Below are 25,632 nucleotides of genomic sequence, written 5' to 3'. Positions count from 1 at the left end.
AAAAAAAAAAAAAAAAAAAAAAAAAAAAAAAAAAATTGACATTTTACATATTCGAGACCTAATGAACAACTGTGTACTTTTGTCAACAGTAATTTTACTCCTAAGTATTTTAAGTAATTTTACTGCTAGTTTCAGTAGGAATATAATTTCCTAATATAGGTATTTAATATTTTATTCAATATTTTAATATATTTGTCTTTAGTAGAATATATGCTTCAATTTTGTGAGGACATGTGGTTATTTCCTTGTTCAGTGGTAAACTAAACAATGCGTAAAGAGACCACAGGTAACTATATTAAGAACAATTATTTTCTGCTCGTAGTATTAAGATCACTTATTTTCTGTTCTTAGTCATTTAGCAGCATCAGCATCTACTAAAAAATCTGTTTAAAATGCCTAGTTTCCAGTGGAATAGCTTGAACCCAGGAGGCAGAGGTTGCAGTGAGCCGAGATTGTGCCACTGCACTCCAGCCTGGCAACAGAGCAAGACTCCCTCTCAAAACAAAACAAAACACAAAAAAGCCAAGTTTCAGGCCCCACTTCAGAAGCACTGAATCAGAAACTCTGGGGGTGGCATCCAGCAAGCTGTGGTTTAACCAGCCCTCCAGGTGAATCTGATGCCCACTCAAGGAAGGGTGAGAGCCACTGTTCTAGTCTGTCTTCCAAGAGTGTGTGGGAAGATCAAAGAAAAATCAGGTCATGGGGCTTTGTGGAGAACAATCAAACAAATACATAAATCAAGGACTCTATAAGCATAATTTAATAAATAGACTGATGAGTGTTTTTAACTTATTTTTCTATTTCCGCTTTACTTTGTATGTGCATTTAGAGATAATCTCAGCAATGTCAGCAAGCTTGGTGGCATAGTTCAAGCTGTGAAGGTTCAATAAATAGGTCGGTAAACATTGCAAATCAACACAGCTTTTGATGAAATGTCAAGCAAGACAGAGCTTAGCTATATTCAGCTCAGCTTGAACTCATAAACCATTAACTGGCTTCTGTACTTCCAGGACAATTTGATAAATAAATACACATATAAATTTTTAAAAAAATATTTATAAAGAGATTAGTAAAAAGCAATCTGTAAGTGAGAAATGACAACCACTTAGTTCAGACCAAATGAGAGAGAAGACTTGCAAAAAGGTAACTTTTCTTACAAATCAAGTTATGGGGAAATTTGAGATCCAAATAGACTTTTAACTTCGGATTGACTTTATTCTCAATATACGTTTTTAATTTAAAGAGGTAGAGTTTATCCGAACTCTTTTAGCTCACCCCCTAAAAAAAGAACTAGCTGTCTTCCTAATGATAGAAAAAACTTGTCGAAGTCAGAAGCTCTTTGGGATTTTAATAAAAGTTACATAATTTAGAAATTAATATACTTTGAATATACACATTGTATATATTGGCACAAGGATACATGCTAATTTAGAATTTTAGTATATTCTACAATTTAAAAAAATAACCTGATAAATCACTATACGTCTTCATTTTATTTAGAAGCTAGCATTTAATAATAAATGTTTAACCTCTAAAATTATTCTGAGATATTTCAGATAATTGGGCAGCCTGGAATTACTGTTTACAATTGGCCCTGTTTGCTTCCTAAGTTGTGCTTGTCTGAACATGTCTAAATTACTATTCACAAGGATCCTTGTTATTTCCCTTTTCTTTGATTAAAAACTTCTTTAAAATGTGTATGGGTGTATATGTATATATATACACATACACATATTTATATGTACATATATGTATAAATATCCCATATATATATATATATAACACAGGTTTTTCTATTGTTAATATAAAAATCCCTCTCATTAGTTTTCTCATGAGTTTATGAATGTAGTCTACAATCTTAGAAATTTAATTTGAGGTAGAAATATTATCCGTTTATAGATTAAGATCTGCGTGTTTTCTTTTCTTCATACTAGAAATCATTTTAGATACCTGAAGACAAAGTTAATTAAAGCCACAACCCAAAAAGTAGAATATGGGCTCCTTCTCATTTTAGTGATTTGTATTATCCTATAGTTTATTGATATCAAACCCCTTTTTCCCTTCCTCACAACAAAAGCCCCAATTTAACTTTTAAAAAAGGCATATGGATTGGGAGTAATCCAAATATATCCCAGGGGTTGCAAATTGACCAGAAGAGCCACCTTTAGGGAAGCTGAATGCTTCTGAATGCTTGTGGAATTTATCATTCTTCTGAATGGCTGTTGAATTTATCTGCAGCTTTTACTCACCAGATGAGACCTCAGACATTTCAAATTCTGCGGAGGCTGGCTACACCTTCATAGGAAAGCTTTTTGCTGATTTCCCTGCTGGTACTTTTCTCTTACACATTCTATGGGATATGATAAACCTGGAGGTAGAGTCATAGCCAAGCACAGATAAAGCAGGCACATAATCTCTGACCAGCCCCACAAAAGCAGGCAAACACACAATCTTTTTGCACCTGTTTCTTCCACTCCGGCTGCCGTGAATAGTGAGGTGTTCTTCACAGATTCAGCTTCACAGACAGCATTTTGCAAACACTCCCCTCTTACAGCAATGGTTTCTTCCCTCACAGGCTCAATCTACCTGATTACGTTCCCTTCTAATCAGTAACCTCAGTTCCTCTAGAAATAACTGTGTCGTCTGCTTTATATAGGATTTATCTGAGTCTGAAGCATAAACTGGAAAGTAGAATTAGAGGAGCTGATTATTCTGAAGACACCTGTATTTTTGTCTAGTATTCATGTGAACTCGACAGGGCACTCATTTATGCAAACTGGTGCTTAGTGGAAAAGAAGAAGCAGAGAAGGAAGCATAAAGAGGAGACTGGACTTATAAAGTTGTGCACCTGTGTGATGCTAAGAGCAGAAAATAACTCTAAAAACGCCCAGTGCTGCTCAAAACACATTTGAACTTCCTAGGAAAACCAAAAGTGCTTGACATACAAATATCTTCCTCCAGATAAACCTTTAAAAATATATTTTAAAATCTGAAACCATCTTAAACTCCATGTAAGCCACAATGCAGAAGTTAATTCTTAAAGCAAATGAAGATTAAAAATGAAACTTCATCCATTTAAACCCTGGTTTTTTTATAAAAGAGAAATAAAAGAAATAATCTGTATAACTTACTCAAAACTGTATTTGAAGTTAAACCTTGAATCCTGCTTCTTGAAAAAACAGAATTGTGTCAGGCTTGAATAATGACTGTTTACCCAGAGCATAAGACTGAAGTGGATTTTCAGATTAAAAATAAAACTCTTAAGTATGTCAATCCTCATCTGATCAAAGTACATAAACTAAATTTTTTCAAGGGCTTCATTAACAATATACACAAGTAGAGCTGAAGTTCCTGGTTTTCTCTAGAGTAAATTGTTAAAATGATTGCGGTTCATATAAAAGAAACCCAGAGTAATAGTTAGGGTTTGCTTTTTTTTTTTTTTTTTTTAATTTAGTAGATACAGTACCAGGCAAACAGTATGTGATCAATACATGTTTGTTTAATGCAACCAAAAGCATACGATATGAAATGTCATTATCATTGCTACTGATATTTTTAAAAAGCCAAGTTCTATATTTATTTCATTTTTACAGAAGTCACAATTTTACAAGGCTCCAAACAACAACAACAACAAAACTAGTCTTGTTTTCTTTAATATAAGATATTTGGCAATTATAAACATGTACTGTGCTGGCAGTAAGTTAAAATGTGACTGATTTTTTTTTTCTCCATTCTCTACTCTCAATTTTCAGATGCGGAAATTTCATTTGGAGAGAACAGGAGGTGTTGGTGGGAAAAATCTCATTAATCGTACCGTATTCCCTTGTCTACAAAAAGTACTGCATCCAAATTACAGAAAAATTAAAAAAAAAAAAAAAAAAAACAGCAGCATGAGTATATAATTAGCAGGCCTGCTAAGTGAATGGAAATGGAGGTTGCCTAACTTAATTAACTGTAATCATTACTCATTGTCATACTGCTTAGAAAGATTAGTTGAGGGTATTTCTCCTGTGGTAGTACTTTAGGCATTTCTTAAATGTGTAAACTATGATACTATAAAGAAAGAATTGTCATGCCCTTTCAATCAGATAGAAACTTTTCTGAACAAGTAAGGTCTGTGTCTTAGCTCATGGGGGTCAAAACAGGAATGATGAGAAATATTTCTTTGGGCCAAAGTTAGAGAAATTTAAAAAAAGTAATTACACAAGTTTCTGGCCTGAGGAGGAAAAAAGGAACCCCATATTTGACTTTTGGTAAAGAGATTAGCTCTTGGTCAGGGAGGAAATAAATAACAAAGGAAGATCTAAAGGGAAAAATTAAGGATAACACAGTATGAGTATACAGTACTGTCTGATGAGGAGTTTTTTCGCAACAATGCAAGATTCCACAATGCACCTTCAAGGATACTGTAGCTAAGGATTGCTTTCCATTGATTTATCTTTTTAGTAGAAGACACTTGCATCTGGGAACATTTGTTCTTTTGAATTAATAAACATCACCTCATACCTAAAAGGAACTTTTATGAATATCAGAAAAACAGCAATGCCTGTGATGACGATCATTGGTGGGGCTTGGCCTCATTAGCTCTGGGGTCACGAATACAAAAAAAGTTTCACGGGGACTCTCTTCTAATAGAGACTTCATACTTAATGAAGATTTTCACTGTTCTGCGAATTAAACTAAGAGTTTCAGGTATTGCATTCAAGAATCTTCTCAGCAAAACTATAATATTGGTAATGTTATCTCTCAAACTTATTTTACAGGTGGGGAGATTGGAGCTCAGAGAGGTTTTTCTGAGTCATCCAACTAACTAGAAATGCTTAAGAATCCAGCTCTACCTGTTTCCCTAAACAAGCGTGTCTCGAGAGTTAAGGGGCATATACATCACCTGGGTAGCTTCATAAACTGTGGGTTCTGATTCAGTAATTTTAGGTGGGACCTGAGATTCTGCATTTCTAATACGCTCCCTGGTGCTGCTGTGGCTGCTGCTGTTGGTGGTCTTTGGACAACACATCAGGTAGCGAGGCCACTAGACCAGTGGTTCTCAAACTTTGCTGATCTTAGAATCCCCTGAAGAACTTCTTTAAGGAAAAAGCCAGTGTCCAAAATGCACTTCCTATTAATGAAATCAGAGTCTCTAGATATGAGACTCAAGCAATTCTAATGTACAGCCAAGTGAAGAGCTCATTATAAACACAGAGACCTATGTTCATTAAAGCAGCCATAGGACTTAGGCCTTTGCATGTTTAGGTAGACCCCCAGGTGATTCTGTTATCCAACAGTTTGAGAACCAGTTTCTAGACCATGTTCTTTCAAACCAATCAGACCAAGCCCTAAAGACAACCTCACCATTCAGGCAAGAAAGCTGTGAGTAGGGGCTTCTTTTCATGCATGTCCTCAGGGTTCTTTGGTTTGATAAGATATCCTCCAAGCTAAAAAATCATGAGGATCTCAAACCACCGCATCCCCAATTACAGATTTTTTAAAAATCTCTTTTGTTAGTATCAGTGTACTCATTTTATACTTAAACTGTGTGTGGGTTTTTATTCCTGTTGTTAGTTGCGCGTTTAATCTATTACTTCATCAGTATTTCAGTGGAAAGCATATCGACGCTGTAAGACATTCGATATTTGCCCAGGGTAGCTGCATAATTAAAAGGAATTGAGTTTGAAAAAGAACCTAATGGTAATCTGAAATGAATAGACAAAATTATCCCTAAGCTCAGTAACTACTGCAGCACAATATATCACCCTATAGTTAAAACCTAGTTCATAAATAATCTTCAGCTCCTCTTAAAGGGCTTGTGAAGATGAGGGTGGTTTTGAGAAGTGACACATTTTGGCTTCAGGGGAGTTTTAGCCTAACTGCTGCCAGATTATATCTTCTTAAACATGTTTGTTGGCAGTGAAGGAAAGATGTTAGATCATATTAGAAATGTAATTAATGGGGTCAAAATTTTACTTCCTTACAGCTCCTAAGAGCCCATACTTCTAGGAAACTCTTTTGGATATCTCCCTTAATATTATCTGGGATTGTCCAGCTATTCCTTTAAATGAGCACAACTGGGGTCACTCACTCCTTATGGCTCTGGGCATTGCATCTTGCACAAAAGTGCTTGAATATCATACCCACATTCCCCTCAGCCATCCATGTGATCCCAGAATAAAGCAGTGTCAGACTGAAAAAAAAAAGTGTGCTTTCTTTCAAAATTGGCTATTCTGTGGGTTTGGGAAGGGAGGAGGATCCCTCTTTGTTTAATTTTCAAAGAGTACCATATAAGCTAGTAGCAGTCCTGAGGACAACAAAGTATAATAAAAAATGTTTGGCATTTCAGTTGGAAGGCATTAAGAGCTAATTTTGTGACATAGGGCAATGTATTTAAACTTTTAGCATCACCAGGCCTTCCATCTATAAAATAGCATGGCAACATACCATAGAGAGTCAACACTCAGGCTTGAAGTCAAAGCAGTTTAACTAGGGCTTGAATTCCAGGTCTCCTATGTACTGGTTGTGTAATCTTGGCATGTTATGTTACTTATCTCACAAATTATCTGTAAAATGGGGATAACATGAATGCCAGCCTCCTGAGGCTATCGTTAGTTTCCACTACAGGGTTGTTAACACAATTCCAGATACAGAGTTAGTGCTAAATAAGTAGTAGTTGCTATTTATCAATAACAATAACAAGGTGATAATCACTCATATTTCCCATGGCTTTAGAGGAAATTAAATCAAATGATGCATGTAGAATAAGTCTTTGAAGTGAAAAACACCATAATGGCGTTGAAGATGGATTTTTTTCCTTTTAGTAATATGTTTGCCATATCTTTGATCTTAAAGAAATAGTGATGGTTAAAAAAAAAAAAAAGGAGTAGGGACATCAAAGATCTGGTTACAATAATTGTTCTGAGAGGCTAGGCTCCTGTTGAGAGTTGGAGCCAAACCTAGTACCTAGATATGGTAGTACAAACCTCAATATACAATGCAGCAGGGAACTATGTAGGCTTCGAATGCACAGATTTAGAACTAGAACTTCAATAACCTGGTGATGTGCTGAATTAATCGGAAGTAATTCCATTAAATCTTATCTCTAGACATCTTATTCCCAATAATCACAGTTTTTTAAAATGACCATCTTGAAAATCGCGTTTCCTGGACTTGTCTCTAAGTAACAGTAAGCTACCCATCTCCTATTACAAAAAGAAAACTGAGACCAGCCTGTAAACACATTATCCAATAGGGTACCTTAAAGTGCAAGCAGGGAGGGATTATTGCTCAATGTAAGTCAATTTAAAATAAGAAGTTACAGAGCTTTCTCAATAAGAGTAAAGGATCCTAGCCATAATTGTTCTGCAGTAACTTTGGAAAGGTGTACTTTTATTCAAACTGTGCTGATTTTGGCTTCTCTCCTAGGGAGGAACTTTGTTTCAGTAACTAAGTTCATGAAAAGCTAAATTCTTTGCAGCTCTTCAGCCAGCAGCATTTTTCCAGTTTCTGCAATTGCATCACTGTGGTGAGTGTGTGTCTGTCTACTTATGATTTTAAGCACAATTCTTCATGGTCCATTTATTTTTGAATAGTGTTCTTTTTTTTGATTGCATGTCTTTCCCATAGGGTTACAGCAAGTTTGCAGAAAAATCAGACAATAAAACACGCACTCAATATCGTAAGAGTATTTGCTTTCAAAGTCAAACAGAATGAAAATCTATCTGGTTGGTTGTTGTAGGTGATTAGTGTTAATTTTTGTAACTTATGACCAAAAATCATTTTAGAATTCAATATAAGGAAATTTTGCACAGAAATCTTACAACAAGGAATATCTCTAAATGTTGTTTTTATATAAACATGAACATCTGGAAGAATTTGAGCCAACTTGGGAGCTATTACTTTACCCAGCCTCCTTCATCAAATGGAGCTAAGAACTCCCCTCTGTTAGCTTTAAGCTTTTTTCAATGAACTGAGTAATGGAATCTTGAGGGACACCTTTAAATCCAGCAGTAGAAGCAAAAACCTTCCCCACTGATAAGCAAAAGAATATTTCTGGCAACAAAACCCATCAACTATAGAAGGTATATCTCTAACTCAGTCAGTCTTCAATTAAATGCAAGTCAGTAACCCCTGAAGACAACAACAAGGGCTTAGAGTAAAATAAAAAAGTCCACAGGCATACTGCAGAAGATCCAGTCTCAGGGAATGCTCTACTTAACACTTGGCCCTGAGATTATCTGAAAATTTCCTAGAACATTCGAAACCTCACAGTGACCACAGTTTAAAACGACGTGTTATAGATTTCAAAGTTGCTAATAGATTTTTAATATTCTCACTACAAAAAATGATAAGCTAATGAGGTGATAGAGATGCTAATCAGCTCGAATGACTCTTTCTACAATGTATACATAGATCAAAAACATCACGTTGTATCCGGTATATATTTACAACTATTATTTGTCAATTAAAAATAAATAAATATATTTTTCACACACTTCAATACTTCCAAGACCTGGAAACAACTATTTGGTAAGCCCATTAATTTATAACTGGGACTGTAAACCAACAGAACTAATTGTTCCACTTAAAATCAGCATTTGCTTAATGGCACACCCATGTATTACATCTTCTATACAAGAACAACATATAATATATGGTATTTAGTATCACAAAATTTCTAGAAATGATAAAATAAGTCGAATTCAGCAGGTATAGTCATGTTCTAAATCCCCATATGTCTATAATGCTGCCACCGCATATATCTTCTTAAAATCTAGTTTCGTCGTATCAGCTACCCTCATTCTTATAGCCTTAACTCTTGATAAGTCAGTTTCCTCCATTGTCCAAACTTCATCACCTGGCTTCCATTTCTCAACATAGTAAACTGGCTTCTACTGAAATACACTATTCAACAGGGTTCTCTCCCCAGTTGATCATAAGATTTTTAAAAAATAGAAAGACTGGCTTTTTTTTTTTTTACAGCTTTCTAGTCCCTCGTGCTTCTTAGCACTGTTCCTGGAACACAGTTACTGCAAAGCAAACATATACTTCATGCTTCACATTGATATATACCCCACTAATACCCAACACATGTTATTGAAACAAATGCTAGTCTCTAAATAATTGTACATCTGCTCAAAAATTTTATAAAATATGCTAGATCATTTCTATTGTGAAAAATTAGAAGCAAACTAAATATTCATGAAATAGAAATGAAAACAATTCTGGTACATCCTATTAATATATTTATAGGCAGACAATAGAAAGTCATATTCTTATGAAATATTTAACTAGGTTGGAAAACCATATGATATATTAGGTAAATTAAACATCTTCCAAAACTATGTGTATGTTAAAATACTAAAATGTATTATTCTTAGTGGTGAAAAACTTGGCCTCTGGAGACTGAATGCCTGGTTTAGAATTCAGGCTCCATTTTATAATGGCATTGTGGCCCTGAACAAGTTAATGCATCTTGTTATTAAACCAATTTTCTCATTTTTAAAATGGTCTAATAACAGTACTTATATAATAAAATAATTTTCAGGCATAAATGGATAATATTTAACATATAAAGTAATCGAAGCATGGATACGTACTAAGAGCTAGTAAATCGTTAGCTATCATTATATACTTCTCAATAGGAATGTCTCTGCCAAACAGGTGACATTGGTTATTCCTGAATAGCAAAATTATGGGCAACTATTACCTTCATTGTGTTTTTCTGTAGTCTACTTTTGGCAGTGAGTGTATATTATTTTGTACTATAAAAAATCAGGCTGGGTTTGGTGGCTCATGCCTGTAATCCCAGCACTTTGGAAGGCCAAGGCCAGAGGATTGGTTGAGCCCAGGAGTTGAAGACCAGCCTGAGCAACATAGTTAGACCTTGTGTCTACGAATAATTATTTTAAAAATCAACCAGGCGTGGTGGCACACACTTGTGGTCTGGGAGGGCAAGGCTGCAGAGAGCTGTGATTAAATGCACTTCAGCCTGGGTGGCAGAGTGAGACCTCATCTCAAAAAAAAAAAAAACAGATTTCTCTTAAAATATGCAAAACAGATTTCTCTTAAAATATGCAAACTATTTACTGAACATTACATTGGTAAGATGCATAGATAGTTAATGGAACAATGCTGGGGTACTAGATCAAAGAAGTATTGTCATCACAAGTCGCAAGCTGCCTGTAAAATGGTAGACATTTCTCTACCAAAATGCTGTATTTCATTAGTGCTATGGGTTGAATATTTGCGTCTCCCCAAAATTCATATGTTGAAACCTAATTCCCAATGCCACAGTATTAAGAGGTAGAGTTTTAAGAAGGTGATTAGGCCATATAAGCAGAGCCTTCACGAATGGGATTAGTGACCTTATAAAAGAGGCCAAGGGAACTTGTTTGCCTTCCATTATGTGAGAGTAAAGAAGGAAGGCACCATCTGTGAAGCAGACAAAAACCTTATCAGACACCAAATCTGCCAGCATCTTGATCCTGGGTTTTCTGGCCTGCAGAAACAGTTCTGCAGCACTAAATGTTAGTTGTTTATAAATTACACAGTCTATGATATAATTATTATAGCAGCTCAAAGGAACTAAGACAATTAGGAATAAGAAGTACCATCATCATGTATGATGAGGTTAAAAAGTATAGAAAAGATATTTCTACAGAGGTATTTTAAGTAGTATAATTTTAATATATATAAATGTAAGAGTTTAGTATATATATTATATATTATATAAGTTTTAAAAATCCATATATTAAAATTTGTCACATAAAGGAACCTCTATAAAAATATCTTTCCTATACTTTTTAACTTCATCATTTTTTGGAATTGGTTATGGAGGGAGATGGTTCCCTCCTCCCATAAAGTTCATAGAAACAGGCAAATGTCATCTTTTGGGGCTCTCCCAAGACGATTACAATAAAATGGGGTGTAGCAAGATAAATAAAACACACTTAGGTAAGGTGTACTATGATTTCCAACTGCTTTAACTTGGCATGAGAACTATTAGTGTAACAGAATGAGATACTAAGAGCACATCATCAGACACACTTAAGCATAAATGTTCTCTTTTTATACTGGTTGGGGGAGGATAAGAGAGGAGAAATGAGTAAAAACGAGGTTTCAGCTTCTAGTTTCACTAGGAACAGAAAAATTAAAAAGTGAAATGTGAGATAATAGAAAGTTTGATGTAGTTTAGTAGCACTGCAACCATCAATTATTATTTTAACATTTTTGGTAAAGCTTCCTTTTACATCCAAGAAGCCCAAGTGAAAGAACTATGTTCTTACATGTAATCATAGCATTTCTTTTTTTATTTTTATGAGCTCCTTCTTTCACTGAGTAAATAACTATTTCAGCACAAAATATTGTGCCTTAGACCTTTTTCTAACAGCGCCTGTATACGGTAAGCATTCAATAATTGCTTGATGAATAATATGCGTTCAGCAAGTGAGGCAAAAAAGAAATGACACTTTTTTTTGGAATGAACTAAGAGAGACAGAGGACTGAAAAAGTGTAGATATGAGGAAGAAGAGACACATAATGAAGGAACAGAAGATGATGTTAGATAGGACTCTTTATCAATGTGAGTAATTCTAATTCCTATACATTAATAAATGTGATATGTTACATTCCTATTAAAAGTTTACTTACAAAACATCACCACAATGAATATAGTTGAGATTCTCCTTACCATGTGATAGGAACTGGTCTAAGTGATTTTTATGTATTAGTTTTCTCATCTCAGCAATCCTATGAGGTAGGAGCTATTATTAACTCTATTTTCCAGATGAAGAAACTAAGGAAAAAAGAGAGTCAGTGTATAAAAAAGAGACCATCAAAAAGTGTGTATAAAAAGAGAGCCCTACAGTATAGTACTGAGAGAAAAAGAAAAAGAGTTGGATTTCCAACCCAGAAAATTTGGCTTTGGGTGTGCCCTTTTAACCAAAGTATTCTTAAACATCTGTCTATATTGTCTCCATTTATACATGCATTAACCAAATACTGTTTTAATGTCCCTTGAGTTAGATAGAATAAATACTACTATTGCCTATTCGACAGGAAGAAACATCAGACAGAAATGATTTGGCCTGATCACTCAGCTACTACATTGACAGCAAAGCCTTTCTCCGGCATTTGTTAATTCCTATTCTCACAGTAACAGCATTCTCCTATCCCTAATTCCCAGTGCTTTAGGCTATTTCCCAAGAACATGCTATATAACTGAAAAGAGATATAAGTACAATTTGCCAGCATTAATAATAGGGATATTGCTCCTTGCATTTGTTATTTCTTTCTGTCTGCTTTTATTTTTCTTATTCCCTAAACACTCTATCTCCATTTTGCTGATTTTTTCAAAATATTCATCTTTCTAGATTTTGCTTACGTTTTTTTCTTTTGTACTAATTAGAGGTTGACAAGGGAAAAAGGGATAGTTTTGCAGCATGCTTTCTAGGTTTTTCTAAATAGTACAAAGATGTTCAGGAGGAAGAAAATGTTACGATTTTAAATGGAATATTTTTGACGCTAACTTAAACATATCTCAGGATTTAAGCAGACATTTAGATATTTTCCTCATTTCAGATGATAACAACCATGACCTTGAACAAATCCCTCCATTTTCTGATTCTCAGTTTTCTCATCTATAAAACAAGGGAATTGGACTACATAATTTTGTTTCCATTTAGCTTTAGCACTCTATGACTTTCATCCATTTACTTACACAACACTGCCCCTGAGAAACATACATGTATACAAGTATAGGGATAAACACCCAGGATTTCATTTAATAGATTTTCCTAATATCACCATTGTACTGTACCGGTACCAGGCACTTTCCCCTGTATAGGTAAGCTATCTTGCAGATGTTAATGGAGTGACCCCAAAAGGCCAACAGAAATTAAAGAAACTTGGCAAAAATAAACAAACAAAAAACTAGCCGTGGCATACCGATTGAGTATATTTATACTAAGTTATTATATTTTTAGCAATTTCTCCATTTAAAGTTTCTGATATATATGTGTGTGCGTGTGTATATATATATATATATGTATATATATATTATATATATAATACAAAATCATCAGTATATTTTCCCTTAGATAATAATTGTTAAGTATCATTCAATAATTGTTACATGCTGTATACATTTTAAGTGATATAAATCTTTTCAACAAACCTAAAAGGTAAGTAAGTAGTTATTATCCTAATTTCCAAAATTAAGAGAGGCAGAAAGAGGTTAAGCAACTTGCCTAAGTTCACCATCAGTAAATAGCAGCATTGAGATTCAAACTCAGCAATCAGCCTGGCTCCACAGTCCATGCATCTGATAACTGCCTCTTGTAACATGGTTGTGTTCATCCATTTTCTCATTTATCTATTGCGAGCTTGCCAGCATGATTTCTTTTGCTTTCTTTCCTTCTTTTTCTTTTTTTTGACGGAGTCTGGCTCAGTCTCCAGGCTGGGGTGCAGTGGCGCCACCTCAGCTCACTGCAATCTCAGCCTCCTGGGTTTGATTGATTTTCCTGCCTCAGCCTCCCGAGTAGCTGGAACTGCAGGCACGTGCCACCATGCCCAGCCAATTTTTGTATTTTTAGTAGAGACAGGGTTTCACCATGTTGGCCAGGATGGTCTTGATCTCTAGACCTTGTGATCCACCCACTTCGGCCTCCCAAAGTGCTGGGATTACGGGGGTGCGCCACTGGGCGTGGCCAACAGCATGATTTCTTAAAAGGCTTGTTGGAGTCAGGAATATGTCCCTAGGTTGCAGAGCTCAGCAAATTTTAGTAGCCTAAACTTGACTCAATTCTCCTGAGCAGTATTCTTAGTGTAACCTCTTTACTGGTCAAAAGTTTTAAATGAGTAGTGACATATTTTTCGCTGCTCTCACCAATACATGCCTTGCTGTGTATGACCAAAGGAGTTGACTTGTTCACTTAAAATGCAAAGAAGTACTATAAATACAGAGTAGAAATGGAAATTGGCCATATAATATGACAATTAAAAATTTAAAATATTTGATTTCCACAAGTCATAAAGAGTCTCAGTGATCATCGGTATGATTGGAGAGTTTGAATTGTGCAAACTTTATTAAGGAGACTAGCTAGAAACTCACTAGAATTTTCATGGATTGCATGACACTACTTTCATTTTCTTTGCAGACATCATGCAAGTAAAATTTTATAGGTTCAACACACTCCACATACACCTAATTGCTCTCTAGGGTAGTAAAACAACCAAGCAGTGAATCCAAAAAAACAGTTCAGTGAGTTTCCTTTAAACCATGCATACACTATAAAAAAGTGACTCACACCAAAGGAAATTAATTTACTTGCCATGAAAATATAATTCTTAATGATCCCAATACGGCAATAGTACCTAACATTTCTTGTTGTGTGTATATATTTGCACACACATGTCCACGCATTTTATAGCAAGAACATAAACATTTCAAATGGAAATGACTAAGTAATCCTTAAAGATAGCTTTATGTCAAGCTAAAATGTGGCCAGAAAATGAAAGTTAAGTCTTTTATTTTATTTTATTTGAGATGGAGTTTCGCTTTTATCACCCAGGCTGAAGTGCAATGGTGCAATATCAGCTCACTGCAACCTCCGCCTCCTGGGTTCAAGCGATTCTCCTGTCTCAGCCTCCCGATTACCTGGGATTATAGGCATGTGCCACCATGCCCAGCTAATTTTGTATATTAACCCAGAGACAGGGTTTCACATTTACTAGAGATGGGGTTTCACCATGTTGGTCAGGCCGAGGCGGGTGGATCAACTGAGGAGTCAGGAGTTCCAGACTCCTGACCTCAGGTGATTCACCCACCTCAGTCTCCCAAAGTACTGGGATTACAGGTATGGGCCATTGTGCCCGGCGAGGCTTTTAAATGGATGAAAATGCCAACCAATCAATTTTTGCTTTGAATAGTCAAAACTTAAGTTATTCAAGTAGTGACTCATCATCCAGTGTAATCTAGCACAGCAATAGAGATTTTTTGTGAAACATACCAAAGGAAAGGTTTGGGGTTTCTAATTGCATAATTGACTAATTCTTGGGCACCTCCTTCCCTCAATCAAAGATCCATCATCTGAATAGTTCACAGCATCCCTCAAATAAATGAAAGTGACAGGCTCTGTATTTCTTAATTTGACGCCTTTCAAAGATAAGGTTAATGGAATTAAGTTAACCATAAAGATTATTGTAAATTAAATGTTATATCCTTAGATGTCTGAGTTAATTTAATGCATTTCAATAAATATGATGCTAAGAAACATAAAAAGAAAAATTTATGGCAGTAATTTAAATGGTATCTTTCCACATCTTCTGTGCATGCTACAGTATAGCCTTTTATGTCTGTCAACTCATAAATATTGTTGCAGGGAGGAGCTAGAGGTTCCAAGCTGTCTTATGAATGTGGAGTCAAATGTTCAATACAATTTTAGAAACACTCGCATGAAATGAAATAGTCATTTCCAAGTAATTCGGTTATGAAATATTGTTAAATATCAATAGAGTGGGTACATAAATAGGAGTTAAGCACAAGGAAAATAACCTAACAGTGATTATTTTTATTATCATAATCAGCAAGGTTAGATTTACAGACCAAAACAAATGGTTTTCTATGTTTATTTAGTGAGTTTTAAACAGCTGTATGTATTTTCATTTTTCTTTATATATATATTAACTAGAACATAATACGAACTTAATTTTGGCATATTAGAATTACATTTTTTAAATTATCAACATTATAATTTTATAAGGAGAAAGGTACTGATTGTGATGATGATTACATTGTTATCAGTATTGGGTACCACAGAAACTGTGCTTAATACTTTTCTCATGGCAACTTATGAAGTATTTATTATTATAATCATTTTATTTATAAGATAATTGAGTCTTTGGAAGGTTAAATAGGTAGTATAAGGTCATCCTTCTAGAAAATGAGTAATAAATGTAAACTTAGATTAGTTCTAAGTGTATTCTTTTGACTGTAGCTTTATATTATGTTCCTATAGCTAGAGAAAAATATAACACAGTGTCCAAAAACTAGAAATCATTTTATTCACTTATTTAGGGTAGAGAGCTGATGATAACCTTGGCAATAATAAACCCAAACCCTATTGTCACAGTCCTTATTGTTGATGGTTTTAATAAAAGAAAAAATGTCTTGGATGTTTTCCTTTTATGTGGCATCTGGTATTTGCCTATATCCATGATCTATATACAGCCTGTTGGAAAATTAACCAAATGATATAAATAGAAAGTTTCTTTTATGTACCATTAACTCCTCCTAACTTTGTACACATTTCCCTGCATAATTTGAAGAATAAGAACAGAGGAAATTAACACCGATAATACAGGGAACAAAATACAGTATTTTTTAAACCAAGCAAGAAAATGCAATCTGATGCCAAAACAAATAAATATGAAGACCAGAGAAAAATCTGATATCCAAAGATTGGAATCTAAACTAAATGCTGAAGATACTAGCAATTTGTTTTCTGTTAAATGAATTCTTCTTTGTTACCTTTGCACACAGCTTACATTCAAAAAAATTGAGTTTCAACTGTGGTTTGCTTTTTTGGCAGTAATGTGAAGGATTAAATACTCAAATAATTTAAGCAAATTTTAGAAATAAGAGGTTGTCTAATGCAAACACAGCCTAGAAAGACAAATATTGCATGTTCTCAGTCATATGTGGGAGCTAAAAAATTGATCTCATGGAGGTAGAAAGTAGAACTATAGTTACCAGAGGCTGGGGGAAGGGTAGTGGAGGGGAGGTGATAAAGAGCGCCTTGTTTAATGAGTATAAAAATACAGTTAGCTAGTAGGAATAAAATCTAGTGTTCTATACCACAGTAGGGTGATTATAGTTAACAACAATAATTTATTGTATATTTCAAATGAACTGGAGGAGTAAACTTGGAATGTTCCTAACAAAAATAAATGATAAATGTTTGAGGTAATGAATATCCCAATTATCCTGATTTGATTATTACAGATTGTATGACTGTATCAAAATATCACATTTCATAAATATGTACAACTGTTATGTACCCATAATAATTAAAAAGAAGGAAAAACAAAATATATTATAGAGGATGCCGTAGCTTGATTGATGGATTCATAGTGTATGCAACTGAGATCATTGAAGAGGGAAGACCTTAGTCCATAGAAAGAAAATCAGAATTTTCACAGAGAGCAAAAGTATGATTCTATCTTATCTTTGAATTTCTCTCCAGCCATAGATGCACATGCTCGCTATCTTTGCATACCTTACTCTATCATCTAGAAAGTCCCCTTTAATTTAAATATCACTGGAAAATCCACCGTTTCCTTTATCATAGATTAAGAAAGACTGGGCTTTTCTGAAGTTCCAACTACTATTGTTAAGGCTTTCAATCTATTGTCTATTTTCTCTGCTTATGATTGTGTCAGCTCATGTGTTAACAAACTCTTAACCAAGTTGAAACATGTTCACTGAGGCTCTTTTTTCCCTAGGACCTGAGTAGAATAGCTATATATTGAGGAATTAATAGAATCTCAGTGTTTTTTATATACCAACCGTGAGTGAGGTACTATACTAGGTGTTATTCGTGTATTTTTATAACTTCACAAAAACCCTCCACACTAGTTATTTATTTTATATATGAGAAAACTTGGAAAGGCTCCTTCCAGGCTATCTTGCCAACTATAACCCCTAGCATTTCTAAACACAAAATATAGGCGATTTGGTATCTTTGCACTGGCTGTTCTTTCCTTCCTTTCCTTCTGGAAGGTTCTTCCTCAGTCTTTATATGACTGGTTCCTTCTAGACCGTCGTATCTCAGCTGACATGCCTTTTCAGCAAAGCTTCTCCTTACTACTGAAGCTAGAATAACCACCCAATCACTCACTATCTCAACTCAGGTTGTTCTCAATGCAACACTTTTATCTGATACTTTTCTGGTTTATGTATCACAAGAAATAGAATTCCTTTTTCAGAAATGTAAGCTCTGTGAGAGCAGGAAATTATATACAAGATCTAATTACTGCGCAACAATAGATAAGTCACTTACATCATTGAAGTTGAGTTTCATCATCTATAACGTAAGGTAATATTTATCAGATATGGTTGTTGTCATATAATGTATTTATATAATACAATATATATAAACAGTAATGTCCAGTAGAAAATATGCTAGACAATTAGTGTTTTGTAAACAAATTTTTAAATGCGCTGTTCTGAAATATACTGGTCTCTCATCCTTCTCATTTTTTTTTTTAAATCATTTTATTGATAAGTAACTCACACACCATAAAATTCACTCTTTTAAAGTGCAAAATTCAGTGATATATAGTATATTCACATAGTTGTGCAACTGTCACCACTTNGACCACCAAATTCTCTTAATTCTATGATTTCCTACTTCATTTTTTTTTTTTTTTTTTTTTTTTTTTTTTTTTTTTTTTTTTTTTTTTTTTTTTTTGAGACGAAGTCTCGTTTTCTCCTCCAGGCTGGAGTGCAGTGGTGAAATCTCAGCTCACTACAACCTCTGCCTCCCATGTTCAAGCGATTCTCCTGACTCAGCTAGGATTATAGTCCCGTGCCACCACACATGGCTAACTTTTTTTTTTGTTTGTTTGAGACAGAGTCTTGCTCTGTTGCCAGGCTAGAGTGCAGTGGCATGATCTCAGCTCACTGCAACCTTTGCCTCCTGGGTTCAAGTGATTCTCCTGCCTCAGCCTCCTGAGTAGCTAGGACTACAGAAGTGCACCACCATGCCCACCTAATTTTTTTGTGTTTTTAGTAGAGATGGAGTTTCACCATCTTGGCGAGGATACTCTCAATCTCCTGACACCGTGATCTGACCACCTCGATCTCACAAAGTGCAGGGATTACAGGCATGAGCCCCCATGCCTGGCTGCACAGCTAATTTTTGAATTTTCAGTAGAGACAAGGTTTCACCCTGTTGGCCAGGCTGGTCTTCAACTCCTGACCTCAAGTGATCCGCCAGCCTTGGCCTCCCAAAGCGCTGGGATTACAGGTGTGAGCCACCATGCTCGGCCAATTGTCACCACTTTCTAATATAAAACATTTTCATCAGCCCAAAAAAGAAACCTCATACTCATTAAAAATCACTCTCAATTCTCCATCTCCTCAGACCTTAGTAATCTTTCTGTCTGTATTGATTAGACTATTCTGAAAATTTTATGTAAATCGCATCATTTAAAAAAATCATAATTTTTAAATTTTTGTAAATTGACTGTATTAGCGAGTTAATAATAAAATATCTAATACTTAGAGCAAACTCAGGGTTAGCTGCCTTATATTTTTTCATGCTTTATCTCACATAATCATTATAACAGAGATGGTAGGTTCTATTATAATCTTCCTACAGATGCAAATGAAAAAAAAAAAAAGTGAGGCACTTGGGTTTAAGAAACGTGTAGAACTACAAAGTTAAAAAATGTAGGAGTTAGGATTCAAAGTCAGGCCTTTCATAGTCATCCCGTGTTTCCCAGCTCTCACCTGAGTACTGTGTTACTAGTAGAGCGATGCGCTCACTGCAGCCCCTATGAGCCTTGGGACGCAGATAATTAACATCATTTCAATCCACAAAAACAGGCTTAGTCCTCAATAAGTAAGAAATCAAGGTGAGGGCACTGCAGAGTTAGTATTTCGTTGAAGACAAATTAATAAAACTTAAAATATTCTTCCTGCTCTCTTTTCTTTTGTCTGTTATTTCCCTGGATAGCTACTGTGAAATACTGTGGGCTCATATATGAACCAGGAAAAATGAGAGGGATGTGCATTTTATCTTAAATACAGAACTTCTAATAAAAGAGGGCTGTTTTAAATGTATAGGGGTATCAAAATATATGAAAATAAACACTTGATTATTTGATTTAGCATTACATTCATTTTATACATTGCATGCATTTTATTCTGCTGGCAGTCAAAGTAGTTCACGAAGAAGGTCCAGAATGGCATTTGACACATTCCCCTGTTCAATAGCCCTAATGATGTTTATAATTGTGCTTTGAATAAATTTTACTGGGCTAATAAATATCAAAGCAAATCTTAAGAAATGATGAAAAAAATAATTTAAGCATTTTTGTAGTCTCTAAATTTATAAACAACAAAAACATAATTTTCTAAGTAGAATAACACACACCAGGGAGTAATATTTGAAATGACTGTGAATTTTGGTCTCTAGATGTTCTTGGCCTTTGGTCATATGATTCAACACACCTTCTAGGCATGTAATTATCTCTTAACACCTCACATCCTGTCATACAGCATGCCATTCCTTAAATGAGAATTGGTCTCGAGTATCATTATCTATTTAGATCTTAATAATTTTAGTAGAAGCATCAGTCAGTAATTTCTTAAGGGCAAAATATATAAATTTTATCACTTACAATATATTTTTTCTTTAATAAAATCTAGCTCTAAAAATTCTATTTATACCTAGAATGATCCTTTAAGATCATTTTTAACTCCTATAATTAAATTGCAAAATTTGAAATATGTTCAACTTAAAATTCAAGCTAAAATTCAAAGCTGTATTTTAAAGTTTGTGTTGCATTTGTTTTTACTGCATCTGTCAGAGAATGCACCACAAAATCCTTTATAGATATTCAGATGAATCTCTCTACTAGAAATGAAGAAGGAATGCAGCTAATCTTGGGCTTTCATTGGTTTGATTACCATTTCAACTCTAAATGGCTGGATGATAATTAGTGGGTGTGGAATAACCAGTACTGCTCAAGAAGCAATTGCCTTCACTGAAAAATAAAGTTTCGAAAGAAGCACAGTAAACTCCAAGAGACAATCAGTTCAAGCTTATACACCTCCCTGCCATAGTTTTAATGGAGCAGATGTGCTAAAAAGCCAGTGAGAAGATGGTTGATATTTCTTTAGGTTCAAACAGAAATAGAATCTCCAGCACTTGACTGCCCATATTTTTCACAATGATTTATTGCAGTAAATAGTCTACACGAGCATCCCAATTTTGGACTTTTTCATATCAGTCAGGAATTTAAAGCCTTAAAGTATAGTTAAATTAAATAAAAGAAGGGATGCCTTTTATTTAAAAGTTAGAGAACAAACAAGAATGTTTTCTAGATATTAAAGAAAATTCATTTATAATTATGCCATGTTCGCATGGATGTCCATCCTTATATAGTAAATCTTCATGATTTGAAAGGTCATTGGACAAAAACACCATGAATAATAAAAAATGAGAAAAATGTGAAATAAAAAACAATGAATGGAATTACAGTAGAATCTATTTTAATAGACCTCCAATTAACTGAATCATTAGATTAACCAAAGCTCTCCATTCCCTTTGTTAGATTTACTGATGGATCAAGATAGCCTGCTGAAAAATCTTAACTAGAAATTTGCCCTCTGTTAGAAATAAACTGTACGCTTTGGTGGGATAAAGACAGCTGCAATTTTGTTTGACATTTCTTCACTGGGGAGGTAAAGTCTTTGTTTTCTCCCTTGAATTCATGTGGGCTCTGTGACGGCTCTAATAGAATGCAGGAGAATAGTGGTCCCCAACTTTTTGGCACCAGAGACTGGGGTTTGATGGATGACAATTTTCCCAGAGATGGGTGGGGGAGGGGAGATGAATAGTTTTAGGATAATTTGAGAATATTTCACTTATTATGCCCTTTATTTCCATTATTATTATTACATTGTATTATATAATAAAATAATTATACAACTCACCATAACATAGAATCAGTGGGAGCCCTGAGCTTTGTTTCCTGCAACTAGATGTTCCCATCTGGAAGACAGTGACAGATCATCAGGCATTAGATTCTCATAAGGAGTGTGCAATCTAGATCACTCGCATGTACATTTCACAATAGGGTTTGTGCTCCTATGAGACTCTAACGCCATTGCTGATCTGACAGGAGGCAGGGTTGAGGCAGTAATGCCAGCGATGGGAAGTGGCTGTAAATGCAGATGAAGCTTTGCTGGCTCACCCGCTCACCTCCTGCTGTGCAGCCTGGTTCTTCATAGACCACAGACAGGCATCAGTCTGTGGCCTGGGGGTTGGGGACCCCTGCAGTAGAAGAGATGCTGTTTTAGTTTCCAGGGTTAGGCCTTAAAATACCAGAAACTTATATTTTCTGTCTTTTGTATCATTCACTCTAGAACCCTGAGCTGCCATGTAAGAAGTTCAACAATCCTGGGCTTACCATGCTGAAGAGGCCACATGTAGGTATTAGAGTCAATAGATACAGTTGACCCAAGTCTCCCTGTCTTCTCCACCAAAGCGCCATACATATGAGTACAGCTGTCTTGGATTTCTGCTGATCAGCTCATCTGCCAGCTGAGTATCATTTAGGGATCACGTTGACACCACATGGAGTGGAAAATCACCCAGCTGACCCATGCCCAAATTTATGACCCACAAATTCCTGAGATATAAAAAGTGACTGAGGTTTTAAGCTATTAAGTTTTGTAACAAATTGTTACTCAGCAATAGATAATCAGAGCATAGCATAAGCCTATTAAAAATCAACTGTGATTGTTCCTATTCCGGCTCCTGTAATAATCTAATTGTATACTACATAATGTGATGATATACGAGTATAAAATAAAGAGATGTGTTCTTTCTATAAAATTCAATTACATTATCAGTAAAAATTAGCTGAAGAATAAACAGGCCTTTGGGAGAGGGATATTAGAAAAGTACTGAAGGAATCCTCTCTTAGATTGTTTTGCAAAGATCTCTGTTTTCTTTCTCTACTGCCCAGAAACTAAAATGTGCCAGTCTCTAATTTGGACCACCAAATTCTCTTAATTCTATGATTTCCTACTTCATTTTTTTTTTTTTTTTTTTTTTTTTCAGAGGGAGTCTTACTCCGTTGCCCAGGCTGAAGTGCAACGATGCGATATCAGCTCCCTGCAACTTCCGCCTTCCCAGTTCAAGCAATTCTCCTGCCTCAGCCTCTCGAGTAGTTGGGATTACAGATGTACACCACCACATCCGGCTAATCTTTGTATGTTTAATAGAAACAGGGTTTTGCCATGTTGCCAAGGCTGGTCTCGAACTCCTGACCTCAAGTGATCCACCTGCCTTGGCCTCCCAAAGTGCTGATATTACAGATGTGAGCCACTGCACCTGGCCAATAGTCACAGTCTTCATTGCTATTCTCACCTGAGAGCCTTTTTTCTACTCATTCCCTCAATCTGGAATTATCTTCCCTTTATCTAGTTGGATTCTTGTCTTGTTCAAATTTAACCTGCTCAGTGCAACTCATTAAGACACATTATTTTATGCTCTTTCCCAGGCCCTCATATCCTGATTTCCCTTACCCTACTATTATTTTCCTTAGCACTTTTAGTTCGCTATCACACAACATAATTTATTAGCCCACCAATTACTGTCCTGATAGTGGGGAAAAAAGAGGACTTTTACCCTGAAGCAAACCACAAAAGATAAATAGACTATTTTGAAGCAAAGGTTTAGGATATCACATAAATCTGTGAATAAAATATCAACATTTTAAAACTTTACACCAGACTTTTTTTTTTTTTTTTAGATGGAGCTTTGCTCTTGTTACCCAGGCTGGAGTGCAATGGAACAATCTCGGCTCACCGTAACCTCTGCCTCCCAGGTTCAAGTGATTCTCCTGTCTCAGCCTCTCAAGTAGCTGGGATTACAGGCACATGCCATCATGCTTGGCCAATTTTGTATTTTTAGTATAGATGGGGTTTCACCGTGTTGGTCAGGCTGGTCTCGAACTCCCGACCTCAGGTGATCCACCCACCTCAGCCTCCCAAAGTGCTGGGATTACAGAAGTGAGCCACTGTAACAGCCTATACTAGACTATTAAGAACTCAAGGTTGTCAACAAGGGCAGTGATAAGAAGAGGTCAACATGCTTTGCTATATTACACTGCCCTCTGGCATAGAGTTCGAATAGGCCAAGATAAAGCCCTGTTCCTGTATTTTTGAATGAATAAACAAAGTCCCTCTCGATGAGTACAGAGTTTGATTTTTAGCTACACTCTTTTAGGTAACCCAAAGCTTTTCTTGTCTGAAACTTATAAGTATGACAAGCCTCTGGAAGAAGTTATATCTAAATGCTGGAGTCAGCAAGTATAAGGCAAAATGTATACATTTCATTTTTACTTGTGTCACCAAACATCCCTTATAATTCAGCTGCTAATTGGCTTTCCACTAATGTATTTATACAGAGTATTGTTTTTGCTTTTCTTTAATTTAACTAAAGGAATTGAATACTTACATTTAGTATCAAATTTCTATAATGTGTCTTCTTTTAAAAATATAAAGGTAATTCAAAATATCAATTAAATCTGAATAGTGACTAGATTTTATTTAGATATGAGACATACCTAAATACTGTGGATACAAATCATTGTCTCTGCTTTCAGCAGCTTATGGCCCATGAACTTGAATATGAAGCCTGTCTGGGGTCAAATCCTAGCTCTGCCACTTACTTGTAGTCTTAGGTAAGTTACTCAATTTTTCTCAACTCCAATTTCATGGCCTATAAAAGAGAATTGGTTTATATGTCAATCATACCCCGATAAGGCAGTTTAAAAAATAAAAGAATGAATTATCTCTAAAGAAAAAAAGAATTGGTAAGAACTCCCCTATAGTGTGTGATAATTAAATAATCAAAACTAGAACAAAGTGTCATGCATGGGACATCATCCATATTAGAAGCTAAAAGTTTTCTCTCACTATTTTTATTTTCCTAAAATGAGCTAGTATCTCTAGAAGATAAAATGAGACAATAAAACCAATTGAAAATATTTTCTTTTAACTATGTACAATGCTTTAAAATTAGCAAAGAAATTAAAATAGAATTTTGAAAAAAGTAATCAAATAGATTTGCTGTACTACTGATTGTATGGTCTTTACATTTGTATGTTTTATTTTTATATTTTGGTATTTTTAAGTATTATCCGGCATTCTTAAACATTTATGTAAGAGATTGTATAGTTATTAGTTTTTCTATTATTATTATTCCACAGAGTCTCCCTCTGTCACCCAGGCTGGAGTGCAATGGCCCGATCTTGGTTCATTGCAACCTCTGCCTCCTAGGTTCAAGTAATTCTCCTGCCTCAGCCTCCCAAGTAGCTGGGATTACAGGTGCCCACCACCATGCCAGACTAATTTTTTGTATTTTTAGTAGAGACAGGGTTTCACCATGTTGGCCAGGCTGGTCTCGACCTGATGACCTCAGGTGGTCTGCCCGCCTTGGCCTCCCAAAATGCTGGGATTACAAGCAAGAGCCACTGTGCCCGGCCAGCTTTCCTATTTTTCTAAAGGGAAAATAAGTTGTTGAGAGCCACACATGGAGTCTGTGATTTTATTTTCTTCAGGATATGTTGCATTTTATTGTGTATCTATGTGTATTAACGTGTGTGGAAGCCCTATGGAGATTTTTACATGTGAAATATACTAGTTAGTAATCCTCTGTGGGCAAGAGGCTAAGTTCACATATAGAAAACAGTTAAGATGCACTGATGTAACACAGATAAGGGTATTACTGTTAAGTGTATTGCCATTTTATGGTCATTCCAAACATGAAATGTTGCTTCATTCCAGAAATCATATTGCTATTATAATTCACCAGAAAACCTACACGTTCTTTCCCCCAA

At 35.3% G+C, this 25,632-nt stretch overlaps 1 protein-coding gene across 7 annotated transcripts in view; it reads right to left on the bottom strand.

Moving 5' to 3' along the window:
* The window catches only part of DMD (dystrophin), a 2,133,401-nt gene that overhangs the window by 2,043,431 nt on the left and 64,338 nt on the right, over window positions 1-25,632 (bottom strand). The window contains exon 1 of one of the 7 annotated variants that reach the window (XM_037745682.1): window positions 2,250-2,525. The exons of the other annotated variants lie outside the window; for them this stretch is intronic. Within the exon in view, the coding sequence (XP_037601610.1) occupies window positions 2,250-2,268 (19 nt within the window). The 5' untranslated portion in view covers window positions 2,269-2,525. Of the gene's footprint in view, window positions 1-2,249; window positions 2,526-25,632 lie in introns of those variants that run through there. 7 annotated transcript variants of the gene reach the window in all.

The sequence above is a fragment of the Cebus imitator genome, unplaced genomic scaffold (genome assembly GCF_001604975.1).
Source record: "Cebus imitator isolate Cc_AM_T3 unplaced genomic scaffold, Cebus_imitator-1.0 Scaffold208, whole genome shotgun sequence".
In the NCBI taxonomy this organism is placed as follows: Eukaryota; Metazoa; Chordata; class Mammalia; order Primates; family Cebidae; genus Cebus; species Cebus imitator.
Note: the sequence above shows the minus strand (reverse complement) of the source record. Positions and strands in the feature narration are given on the sequence as shown.